Source organism: Chinchilla lanigera, unplaced genomic scaffold, assembly GCF_000276665.1.
Source record: "Chinchilla lanigera isolate Chin_1 unplaced genomic scaffold, ChiLan1.0 scaffold00016, whole genome shotgun sequence".
NCBI classification, from domain to species: domain Eukaryota; kingdom Metazoa; phylum Chordata; class Mammalia; order Rodentia; family Chinchillidae; genus Chinchilla; species Chinchilla lanigera.
Window position 1 is genome coordinate 10,082,326 of NW_004955417.1, and position 13,570 is coordinate 10,095,895.

Here is a 13,570-nt window from a genome sequence, read left to right on the forward strand (position 1 = left end):
CAGCAAGATCCCCATCTCAAAAACAAAAAGAAATGTGTTTTATGCTTGTTTACTCATTATGGGAAATCTCTGGATCAAAGAATTGAGGAAAAAAATGTGTTCTATACAAACTATAAAAGGTCAAAGTCAAACCACACTGGGTAAAATGAACAACTAAATTCGAAGCCAATGTATAATGTCTCCTAAGAGAAACCCTGGATCTACAAAACTTTTAAAGCCACCTTTTCTTTTAACTATGTTTGAGCACCCTAGTTTTATCTTTTTTAAATGACAGACTTAAAGTGAGAATAAAGAAAACCACTTATGAAAATATTTTTAGCATGGTCTTAATTGAAAACACCACTTAACAAAATGAAGCAGCAAAAGTATTAACAGCATGAACAGGAATCAGTGGAATGTTTGAGTTGAAATTGCCTCCATACTTAACTGACTTCAGGCAGGTTGCTTCACTTCTCTAAATTCAACATTATCTCATTTGTGAAACAGAAGCTAGTAAGTCATTAACTACTTAGCATATACTAAGATCATGCATATGAAACACTTATAGTGTCTAGTACACAGTGCCTCATAAATGTGAGTCATTTGTATGATTATAAGTAAAGAAAGGTTTCCAGTATTTGCAGAACATCTACATTAAGTATTGAATATCACTAAAGAAGTAAAAATTCAACCACACAAGCCTTATACTTCATATCTGAATAAAGTTTTGATGCTGAAGTATCATAAGAACCTAATAATAAACATACAAAATATAGGACTCATCAGTAAACTCCTCGTAGAAAAACAAACTATATCCATTTGTCACATTCTTAATAGCATAAAAGCCTGAGTTTCCCTTCACCCATAATAGCATTCTTACTGTTCTGAATATTTTGTATTAATCCTACCTGGTTACTAAAATGTTAAAGAACCCATACAACTATGCAGTATTATGGCATAATGGTCCTTCCCATCATAATTTAGTTTAATGTACTACTGAAAAACTTTATACCCAGCTCCAATTTTTTTCTTTTTATACAAATACAAGTTAATTAGTCTATTCAGTTGCAATTTTTTATTATAAAATTTTGCAAAGTTATGAACATGGAAACTAAATTTCCTAAGCTTTTAACATAGGTAAATTTCAAAATTCACAGTCTGTCCATTTTGACTATAATTAACAGGAGATTTAATGCAGTAATATCTCAGACAAGAGAGCATCAATTCTGCAGGCAGGTAGCAATGAAAATGCCAAACCTGAACAATCAGCCACTGACCATTTCCTTATACAGTTTCAGTAAAAGGCATTGACTACAGAAAGAAATAAAAGTGAATATGAAATGTATCTTCCCCAAATACAACTCTGCAAGTCTTTGAGGTTTACGCATAACAGCAACAAAAACTAGGGAACTCAGGGAATTAGTTCCTGCTGCCCTAACAAAGAAAAATACAGCATATATAATTTTAAATTAGAAAGAAAATGAACAGCAATTTGCAAGCAAAAGAAAAACAAATTCACATTCTATTTACAGTTTTTCTATTCACAGGTCAAAATGAAAATGTTTAAAAATAACACTTTTTTTAAAATGCATTTTACTGCATCAACACTGTGGATAAGAAGTGAACTCAGAAATGTTTTCTACAGCAAAATGAGCTTAACCTTCCGGGGACCAACTGGCCTATCATTAAGATCTTTAATAGCAGCCATAGCTTCATTATAGTTGATCATAGCAACAATGGCTTCCCCTGTAGGTAAACCTTGCTCATTATACTGTATGGAAACTGAATCGGGTATGATTCTGTAACCATGGAAGAAGTCTAAAATTTCGTTTACATTTGCTTTAAATGGAAGATTCATTATCTTAACAGGAGTTACTCTACCTGAACCACAATTTAATTTGGGATCAGGCATAAATCTACCTTCAGGAAAACCTCCCATATTACGCTTTCCAAAATCGAACTTGCCACCTTCCGGGCGACCAAAATTCACAAAAGGGCGATGACTTCTAAAATCCTCAGGTGGGCTCCTAAAATCCTCACCAGAAGGTCGGAAATTGTCAGGAAGTCCAAGATCCTCCTCTGGAACTTCTCTGAGGTCTTCCTCAGGGAGCTGCCTGAAGTCCTCATCAGAAGGGCATCTAAAATCTTCTTCCTGGGGGCTCCTGAAGTCCTCATCAGGAGGGTGCCTAAAGTCTTCATCAGGAGGGCCCCGGAAGTCATCATCTGGCATATTCCGGAAATCCTCCTCTCTGGAACGCCTGAAATGTTCCTGGGGCAGTCTTCGGAAGTGCTCCGGGGGTGGCCTCCGAAAGTGCTCCGGGGGTGGCCTCCGGAAGTGCTCCGGGGGTGGCTGCCTGAAATGCTCAGGAGGTGGTCTCCTGAAATGCTCCGAAGGTGGTCGCCGGAAGTGCTCCTGGGGTGGCCGTTTTAAATGCTCCATGGGTGACCGCCTGAAGTCTTCTTCAGGGGAATGCCTGAAATTCTCCTGGGGGGGCTTCCTGAAGTCCTCCTCCCTAGGGTGCCTGAAGTCATCATCTGGAGGGCACCTGAAGTCGTCCTTCCAAGGGCGCCTGAACTCCTCCTCTGGTGGTCGCCTGAAATCTCCCTCAAGGGACCTCCTGAAATCCTCTTCAGGCGGCTGCCTGAAATCCTCCTCCAGTGGCCACCTCCAGTCCTCTAGAGGCCGTCTCCAGTCATCCTCCCGAGAGCGCCTGAAGTCTTCCTCAGGAGGTCGTCTGAAGTGCTTCTCCCGAGGGTGCCTGAAGTTCTCTGGTGATCGCCTGAAGTCCTCGGGAGGGAACCTGAAGTCCTCCGGAGAGTGCCTGAAGTCTTCTGGAGGGTGCCTATCAGGCTGTCGGAAATATCCCTGGGGGTGCTTGAAGGTACCCTGTTGCCTCAAATCGTCTAGCTGGTATCTAAGGTCTTCAGAAGGACCAACTGAGTAAACGGATAGGTCTTTTGAGTCAAATAAATGGGAATGGTCATCTCTATCACGTGACTGAGAACGGGCTTGCATTTTCTCAGCAGACATCCAGGGGAAATTTACACCAAATTCCTGCATCTGTGCCTCAGATATAAGTCTTAATAATACCTCTGTCCCTAAGAATCTGCGTCGGTTTAAACGTTCAGCTTTCATGGCCTGTTCTTCTGATTTAAACTTCACCAATGCTTCTCCCAGACCAACTCCTTTGTCATCATAAAGCAGGTAAATGTCATCCTCAGCAAGAGAAAAGTCTGCAAAGAATTTTTGCACTTCAACTTTTGTAACATCAAATGGAAAATTTCTTATATATATGCACAGCTTCTGGCCAGAGTAGCCTTCTTGGGAGTATTTCTGTGCAACATGTCCAGATCTCTCTTTCTCTATTGACCCCGGTCTCTTCTTTTCATAACATTCAATGAACTTCAGCATCTGTTTTTTAGAAACTGGATCAATATGAACTGGACGATGTTGTAAAACAGTCTTATGGAAACCCAGAGCAGTATTATAGTCTTTCAGAGTCTTGAAAGTCACAAAGGCATATCTTGTTCTTTTTTCATCTTTATATAAAAACCTAATTTGTTCATTAGCCAGATCAATATCTCTAAAGAAATTTCTTAAATCTCTTTTGCTAACGTTTAGGGACAGATTTTTTAAGTGGACATAAAATCCAACAGGGGAACGAGAACGTGTTCTTCTGGGAGATTTTGAATGAGACCGTTTTCGAAAATGTCTATCATTAACTCCTCTTGGAGGGGAATGTCCTTCAGCTCTCATAGGAATTTCACCTTTTTTAACTGCATCTCCACCAAACTCAATCCACTGTTGTTCTGAGCCCTGCATTACTTCTATAAATCTTGAACCCATAAAACTTCTATGGCATTTAAGACCTCCTGAAGCATCAATACATGAAGCAAATTTTACTATGGCATCACCATTATTTCGGCCATCATGATGTTTTAAGAAAATTACTCCATCCACACACAAACCAGAAAAAAAGACACGTACATCATCTTCATTTACTAAGTAAGGCAAACCTCGTAGAAATAAGTAAGGATTCTCAGCCTTCGATGGCCTTGTCTTTCTTGGCCTTAAATCATCAAGTCCTGTACCATTAGTATGAAACCCGGCATCTTGGTTAATTGAAGAGCCGTATATAGAACTATTTTCATCTTCTTTCATGGCCTCAATATAATTAGATAAGCTGCCAACCCCTGATGCCCCAGATCCGGGTCGCCCTCTTCCTATACGATCAGTTCTTTTCATTTCTATAGTCTTCTGCATTTCTGCCTTGCTACTAAGAAAGAGCTCTACAGATGAATCCTTGATAAACCCTCCTGAGCGACTTATGGCACGTCTTGCATCTTCATCTGTTGCAAAAATAATAAAAGCCTCCCCAATAGCCCCTCCAATTATATGCACTCCTCCATCAGGAATAGTCAATCCCGTGAAGAAGTGACGAATATCCACAGGCCCCGCAATAAAAGGAAGCCCCAGTAAACGGATGACTACAGCCATGCTGAGCTCAAACCACAGCAATAATGACCTGCAGACAAAAAGGTACACATAATAGCAAGTCTTATTTTTGAAGTACCTTAGCCCAAACTAACCTTAAAAATTATCTGGGTTCCTGCTTCCTTCAGCATTTATAAATGAAAACAAGATACAAGTTCACAAAAATACTGATCTTATCTAAGTCTTAAAACAAAGAATAAACTCCCATCTAAACATACAAATAAACCAACTACCTTGAAAAACATTTCGTATCACCCATCCTATACAATAAGAAACATCAAAAATATCAAATCTTCCTTTTTAAGTCTGCCAAATGCTGCTTCACAACAAGACCGAACTACTTTCAGATTCATTTAAAACATGTATCCTACTAGAATGTGGGATTAAAGTCTTTTACCAACCACAGTAAAATTTACAAATTTAGAAAATCCATCTACAGTCATTATATAATTTCTGCTCATGATATTACGTTGCCTACCACTAGTGCATCGCTGGCCAGATATAGAAGGACAAATGCCCTGAGTCCCAGGATATACTAATCCATATCATTTTGTCAAGCCTCTGTGAAAAGCCTTAAGCTCTGAATGTCTTACCTTTTCTTATTTCTTGGACACCTGTTAATTCTGTAAAAGCAACTTAACTGTGGAAAGAAAATGAAATATAATTAATCTTTGAACCTTGTAATTATCTCAATACTCGATTAGGATATTCATTTCAGAATTACCTATCAAAAATTAAGCAACATAAGATCCGTAATTATGGGCATTACAAAATAAGTCTTCTTTGATCCAAGGGGAAATTCATTATCCTTCTACAAAAGGAAATACAAAAATCCAAGAGGACATCTGCAAAGAATTAAAAAATTTAAAAGTGCTGAAGTGATACTACTCCCTTATTAGAAATAGCATGAAGAAAGGCATAGGGGAAATGTACTCTAAGTGCAGCAGTGGTGTGCATGAATGGGTGTATTCAAAACTCAATGCACTTTGTGTATATACAGAAGTTTTACGTTCACTTAAAAAAAAGCTCCAAAAAAATAGTTGTACAACTAAAGGTCAATTTAAAAACACCGAGTATTTTTTAAAAAGACCTTCCATCACTTCCCTCCAAGAAAATCCAGTTACTTCATATTTACATCCAACTCTCTTGCCAGTTCCCTCCCTTTCAAAATATAAGACCACATCAAATAAAGCAACCATTCAAAATAACACGATGAATAAAAACATCTAAATTTGAAATTCCATTACATAAAACTTCCATTTCATAAAGATACAAATCCGAGCCAATGGCTACCATTTCGATTCAATTTTAAACTCTAACTATTTTCCAATACAGAACCAAATTTCACGACTCCAGTACAATTAAACCAAGTACTACAATACCCTAAAATCAAATCTCAACACTATTTATCTGATATTCTTAAAACAATAATTCATCTCAAGCAAAACACAGAATGTTGAAATAAAGACTTATAATGCCAGACTCTTCTGAGGCCAAGTCTATTCCACTTCAAACAACTATGTTGCTCTCAACCGAAGAAACCCAAATAACAATGTAGTGAAGTAAAAATGTCGTTGAAATTCATCAATAGGGAATACTGGGGTTATCAATATTAACTACCGAAAACCTCAATTGAGTATTTTTTTAAGGAAATTTGCATCTAAATACTTTCATGGATACCCAAACTAACAATATTTAAGGAAGTCTTACCAAATAAGACCTGCCAAAATAATAATCAGCATGATTTTAATGTGCAAATAAATGGTGCTTTAGTTCACCACTTACACCTAAGTACCCCTGTTCCACAAAGGGGTCTGAAGACACACTCTTTGAGGTTTGAAAGCTTTGTTTTCCTTTAGAAAGGGCCCGTAAAAGAAACTAAAAGCTAAACTAGCAAAACTATCAAGAAATTACTTTGCACATGCAGCATCCAAAAAATATCTGCACACTACCAAAAGAAAATTTACACCTAATTTTCTCACAAATCAATACCCACACCTAACACTTCAACAAAAACTGTAATTGGCTTCTGGAAAACTTGTGCACCTTTAAATTCCATAAGTCTTATGTTTTTAACTTTTAAAATAGCATTAAGACATATGTCATTTTGTCTGTTTTAAGCTTATTTTTTAAATTTATTTATGTTGAGAACATAAGCTCATCTACAAGCAAAGCAAAATTGAGACATTTCAAGGAACAGTTAATTATGCCAAATCTCAAAAAAAAAAAAAAAACCTCTAGAAACACATCCTAACAAAAACTATCTAAGTATCTTAACTAAAACGATCTTTAAGTTTCATGAGCACAAATCTAGTGATTTCCAATTTAAGCTATTTAGAAAGGTAAATATAACTAATGCATAAACTTCTTTACCCTTCTATGTATCACTTAACACTCTACAATCACACACCCAGAATACCTTTAGCTCTCAAAATGAGCAGGAAGGTCTATAGTTCCAGTATGCTGTTTTGAGATCCTCAAGCAAATTCTCCAGAAATTTGATTAACACAGTATAGAGCACAAAAAGCAGAACACACACACACAAAAGCAAATCCCTGCCCTTAAATTTTTTCTAGTTATGAATGCACTGTTTTCACGCTGTGTAGGTTTAAGGACACAGGGATATGTTAGAACTATGAAAAAAAAGTGGATCCCTAAAAACTCAGTTAAGGGTATGCGCACTAAAAATAACTTTGCTATCTTTATCCAGTGATCATCCCACGTAGTCACCATTTTAACTAAACAACACAAAATGTGCATCTTCTAATCAAGACTGAGAGGTAACGGGAGAGACTGAATTGACGTTATCTCAGATTCGTTTGGCTTTAATAATTAGCAGGTTAAAAGTTCTTTTCCAGAAACTGCGACTCTTACGTCTTGAAACCCAAAGTTACGAAGAAGCATGTTCAAATGCTAAGTGTGAACTTCCCCTGCAAAAAATAACCTACCCAAGTCCAAAATTACTGTGATGATCTGCCTGTTTTAACGGAGATGCTTAAAACAAAAACCGAAGGCAAAATGCAGACGAATCCACACGGCACCGGATTTCCCTTCACATCCGTCATCGTCCAACGGGGACCATCCGAAGGCATCGATTCTACAGCCCCAAGCCTTTGTCCACACACTCCCAGCGGTCAGAGCTTCTTTCTTCTGCGCCAGGCCCAAGTTGCTACGCGGGATCCGATGCTGTCGCCAGACCTTCGGCCAAAATCAGCCTTGAAATTAACCAGAACCGCCCAACCTCCTGCCTCTCGGTCGCGCCGTCCCAAGGGCAAACGCCGCGCCCTCACTGGCCACCGCGGCAGCTGGCCCCGGACCTAACTGCATCCACTTCGCCCCGCAGCCCGGGGGTCCGGGCCTCCGGCCGGCACTCACTACGATGACATAGCAAAGAAAAACGATACCTAGGCAATCCTTCGGGCTCTTCACCGTCAAGATCACGGGCGAGCGCACACGCACCACCGCACGGAGGCTGACGGAAGAGGGAGAGTCGGTGTTTAGCGGGGAACCAGGGCGCCCTCACGGCGGCGGCGACGCCGGCCCCGCCTTCCCGCCTTCCGCCCGGCCGCCAGCCCCTCCCCACCCGGCGCCCGGGGACTGCCGCGCGCTCGGCGGGACACACACCGCGGCTGCCGACTCGGACCCCGGGCCGGGCGCTGGGCGCTCCTCCTCGCAGCGCAGGCAGAGCCTCCAGCGAGCCCGGAGGAAGATGGCGCCCACCCACCCTTCCCGTGCGGACAAACGGACGTACTGTTTGTCTGCCCATGCGCTCTCCCGGCGTAACCGCCCCCACCCCCGCGCCGCGGCCGCGCTTGCGCACCCGCTCGCTCGCCCGCGGCCCGTCGTTAGGGGGAGGGAGGCGACGCCCTGGATTGGCTGAGCTTCTGCGCGTGCCCAGATGCCAGCCAACCCGGGAACCTCCGCAGGGAGGTGAGACTCAGAGGCCGAATTAGGAGTCAATTGGTTCGTGTATTGAAACTCGTCGTGCTGGGCGCGGTGGTGCACGCCTGTAATGCCAGCACTTGGGAGGCTGAGGCAGGAGGACCGTTGCGAGTTCGAGACCAGCCTGGGCTACAAAGTGAGCTCAAAGCCCACCTGAACTGTATTTTGACCCTGCCTCAAAAAAAAAACAAAAAAAAAAAAAAAAGCTGCAGTAGACAAGTGTTAAAGTACACAAAACAAACGTTTGCATTTTTAAGAAGTTAAAGAGCGAGATGTGAAAATAAAAATAGATCTTTTTGTCTTTCAGTGCTGTAATCATTCTGTGGGGTAAGCATCTTCTAAAAGATTCTTGTAAACTAAAAGGCTGTGACATGGTTAATTTTACTGCCTTAGATGTTCCCCACGTATGCAACCAACACCTAGGGGCTTAATAAATGTATGTTTATCAACCTTATAGACATTAATAACTGTGAATTACCTTCATAAATTTGTGGTTCCCATCTTCCAGACTTCTGAAGCAAGAGAACAGATGGACCAGTCCTGGAAATTGAGAAATAACAAGCACAGTGACAGGCATGTGCTATGAGGAGTACTGTCCAACAGCTGGTGAACAACCCTGTGTTTTATTATTTACAATTAACAAAGCAGCCTACCATATTGAGCTATATGGTGCAATTATGCATGGACCCAAAACTCACCAAAAAAGTTATAAACCACATTTGTACAACGTCCTTACAGAAAAGAGGGGGAAAATGTTTGGAGTCCTTCCTTCACTGCGAAACACCAACTCTTAAATTTAATATGACTGTCAGAAGAGGTAGTTTAACAAGTGAATTAAATATAAATATAAGATGGTACCCAGGATTAGGGCCATCTTTTACTCATGTGGGCAAATGACTTAGCCTCTCTGTGCCTCCGTTCCTTCTGCTAAAATGGGAAAACAGAACCCTCCTCTTAGGGTTGTGAGAATGTAAATGATCAGTAATGTGAATATCTGAAACTGTTAGTAACTTGTGTCAAACATCAAGGTGACCCACAAAGAAGCAGAGAATGTCATCTGTGGGTCCAAGATTTCTCAACTGGATATGATTTACCTTGCTAATCTGGAGTTTGATCCTGACCTTGCAGCTGAGGATCCTAGCCTAAAAAGCTAACATGTATTAAGGATTTACTATGTGCCAAGTTGTGTACGTTATTTCAGTCTTACAACTATTTTTCCTATATTACAAATAAGGAAAACCGAGGTATAGAGAATTACACAGTTTGCCCAAGGTCACATAAATACTTGAGTACAAGATAAATCCCGGAATTGAGTCCTCACGGTTTGCTTCCAGAGACCACTACTCTCTATTACACAGAAAGAAGATTTGAGCCCAAAGGCAGATTCCCTTTAAACAAACATGCATAGCATTACTCTGCACTATCAGTGTCATCATCATCCATGCACGAAAAGAAACACTAGCAAAGCAAAATTGAGATCAACTGAGAATGAACCACACTTTCCTAGTCTGTGTATTTTTTTTTTTTTTTTTTTTTTTTTTTTTTTTTTTTTTTTTTTTTGAGGCAGGATCTCACTACGTAGTTTAGGCTGGCCTGGAACTCCAGCAATCCTCCTGCCTCATCCTCCCAAGGGCTGGGATTATAGGTGTGCACCACCACACCCAGCTTGTGTATGCAATCTGAAGTCAAATTATCAGAGTTGTTGGAAGTATGGAAATGGAACCTGGGTGGTTATCTAATCTCAAAAAGTGATCCCCCGTTAAGCCTATCTGTAGACATTCTCACCCACCCTAACACAAATAACAGCTGTCATTTAGTGAGCACTCAGTGTAGTACTCATCTGACCAAAGTATGCTCAGACAAGACCCTATCCCTTGAACAGCATCACCCAGGGCCTCCCTCATTGTTCTGGGCTGACCACACTCTTTCTGGTCACAGAGGCTTTCCCCACACAGGACACTAGTTAGTGTCTTTCTAGTCTGCTCCCTGCCTTTCTCAGATGACCACACCATTATAATAAAAAAAAAATCAGATCTAGGTAATTTGGATATAACCACACAGTATTCTGGTTATTGAACAGTTCGTGTACATACAGTGTGGCAGCATCAAAATCTAACCAGTTTTGGGAACACAGAGAAAATTGTTTCCAGAAAATCACAACAGTCGACCCTGAAACAACTACACTCATCTATGGCCATTCTGTGGCTCTGTCTGAACAAGTTAGAAAGCTTCCCAGATGTTTTCCCACAACTGCAGTACTACCCACCCTAGTGAATGCTTTTAGTATCAGACGGTTTTCAGGCGCCATCCTAGTCTATCAGCATCTACAAAAACAGCCTTTGCTCACTTTGCCCCAGGTTTTCTTTAGAAGTTTCCACATAGTTTTCCCTAGGATATTTTCTAAAATATGAAGTTCATATTATTCCCTCATTTAAAATCTCAAGCTTCAAACTCTGGTAGACAAATACAGGCATTCAAAAGCTTTCATTTTTATTCCTTCCTGTCTTTCCAACCTCTCCTCTTGTCACTGGCCATAACCTACACATCAGGGACACTGAAGTACATGTCATCAGTAATGCGTGTGCCTTCTGATACCCCTGTTTTTTTCCAGCTGGTCCTTCTGCCTGTCCTGTCCTGTGATGTCTCCTCCTCTGTGACCTCCACTGATCTTCCAGTTCTATGGTCCGCACTAGAGAAGTTACCCACACATATTTTAATGATCTCATTTTATATCTGCTTCTCTATCGTACTCTGAGGCCCCTGAGGGGGAAGCGGTCTTCTTTTAGACAGCTGTCTGTCTCACTGAAGTGCTCAGTAAGTGGCTCAAAAATGACTGAACTCCCCACAAAGAAAATGAACACTTTCTGAGCACTGTTTCCAGGTGATTAGGCTTCTCAATTCAGTTTGGAGATTCTAAACACAGGAGCCATTGGGACAGCTACAGATTCCTGTTCCCAACCTCTTTGTCAAGCACTAGACCTATAAATTCATTTCTTCTGGGGGGCTGGGGATTTAGCTCAGCAGCAAAGCGCCTGCCTGGCAAGCGCAAGGTTGTGAGTTCGGTTCCCGGTACCGGAGAAAAACCAAAAAAAAAGAAAAAAAAAATCATTTCTTCTGTACTTCCCTATCCTAGCAAGCAATCAAACTACACTTATCTCCTCAAATTGTGCATCTCTAACCTATACCTTCCATGCCCCTTTCTCCTATCTGCTCCCACTCCAACATAATTTAGTCTTGCAGGCAAGATAAGACTTGCTACCAATTTTCATCACCAAATGATTTCCCTTCCAATTATTCACTGTCTTTTTGAGATATCTCCTACATTTACCCATAGCATTTACTGAAAAAAAATGATCTTGTCTGACTTCTCTGCTCTGGATTTCTTCATAGCCTCGCTGATGTCTCTCAGATGCTAAGAATTCTTTTTCTCCTGAAAAGGTCCTTCTCCCATTCTTCATCACGGTCCCTGACACCTTCTTACTCAAGACAAAAATCAGTTATTTCTCCTTATTTTTAACCTCTCCTTACTGATAAGTTCCTTTTTACTTACAAACATATTACTCCTTATCCTCAAAAAAATTTGCACTATTTTGCTCATTCACTCTTTCATTTTCCTTTCAAGGCCAAACTTCTCAAGATAGTTTTTATCTGGTTCCTGCTTCTTCTCACTACTGCTGTATGAAGTTCTTCTCCCACAACCACTGTAATGAAACTACTCCAAGAGGTAACTCAGGATTATCCAACTGCCAAATCTAAACATCTTCTCCCCATCTTCAGCCTTCTGCCTGCCTACTCCTCGCCGCATTTATGCTGTTAGGAGGCACAGCACTGCTGTTAAACAGTCCCAACAGCCAAAGGGACAGAGTTCAAAGTTTACTTCTGCAAATTTCTAGCTGAAGGTTTAGGTAGGTTTTTGGGTGTTTTTTTTTTTTTGTAAAGACTAAATTCTTTTCTCCATTTAATTATCTATAGAAAGGAGATGATGATAACAGTGCATATTTCCAAAGATTGTTTGGTAGATTCTCAGCATCTCTGTTTCATATCTTAACTGATTAATACTGGACATTTCTAAGCTTGATAAATAAAAATAATTATATTCTTTGTCCATAGGGTTGTTGACAATATTGAAATTGCATGTAAGGAGTCTAACACAATAGATAGCATACAGAATTTGCTTTCTTGGTGAAGAAAACAGAGGAAACATTTCTGGTTCAGTTCGTTTTCTTCCTGTTTGAGATCTGAACGTTGATGTAGGATACATGGCAGTCACACTCCGAGAAAGAAGAGCCACGAGAACTGCAAAGGTGACCATCTACTACCACTGAACACACATCAACAGCCCTCAAGTTTAAATTTGTTTCTGTTTAAACTGTATGAACTGGCTTACAATACCTGGACTTTTAGTATCTTAAAAAAAAATCTTTAACATTCTTTTCTGCAGTCTTTGTAGGCAGCTTACACAAATGAGCCTACAGTTATCTCAAACTTAACCATATATGTCTATTTGTGGTCTTTCTGGTGTCCAAAGGCCTCAGACAATTAAAGTAAGTATGTGACCTAGAATGCACTAAAGAAGTACAACTGTAAAATATGTCGAATTTTTTCTATTTCTATTATATGTAAGAGCCACTTACTACAGTGAAATATGACAAGTTTTGAAGTTGGCCAGAATAAGGTAAATTCTAGTTCCCTTAAAATTTATTTTTTTATATTCTCTTATTTTTCTAATATTTCCTCAAAATGTTGTGAAGAGTTAAGACTAATGTTGCAAGCACCTAGCACAGTGGTGAGTGTGGGACAGACACACACACACACACACACACACACACAAACCCCATCATGACTATGAACTCTTTTATTGCTTTTAATTACATAATAGGCAATAAGTAAATATTATTGTCCTGATCCTTCCCATAGAGTATACAATGGTATAACATTTTATCAAGGAAGACTAGAGTTAAAACTTGCCTCTATGAAGCTTTTGCAGATTAATCCCAACTATTCTGGCCATATCCTTTCTTAATTTTCATTACATTTTATGGTCATATTTTTTTAAATCCATAATGGTAAGTGATTTCCTCTTTAAATTTCCACTCCAACAACACACTAACTACTCAAAAACGTGTTTTAGAATTTGCTTTCTTTTTTTTTTTT

The 13,570-nt window shown here is 40.1% G+C and overlaps 1 protein-coding gene across 15 annotated transcripts in view; it reads right to left on the reverse strand.

Moving 5' to 3' along the window:
• Rbm12b (RNA binding motif protein 12B) overlaps positions 1-13,570 on the reverse strand; it is a 29,710-nt gene that overhangs the window by 14,654 nt on the left and 1,486 nt on the right. For 2 of the 15 annotated variants that reach the window (XR_001233431.1, XR_001233430.1), the window contains exons 1-3: positions 8,099-8,211; positions 7,423-7,946; positions 5,068-5,114 (exon numbers count right to left, since the gene is read on the reverse strand). Coding sequence is in view for 12 of the 15 variants with exons in the window: in XM_013512761.1 (XP_013368215.1) it covers positions 1,619-4,505; positions 5,068-5,114; positions 8,895-8,900 (2,940 nt within the window). In the remaining 3 variants the exon portion in view is untranslated. The other 13 variants (XM_013512771.1, XM_013512766.1, XM_013512765.1 and 10 more) reach the window with 13 other exon arrangements.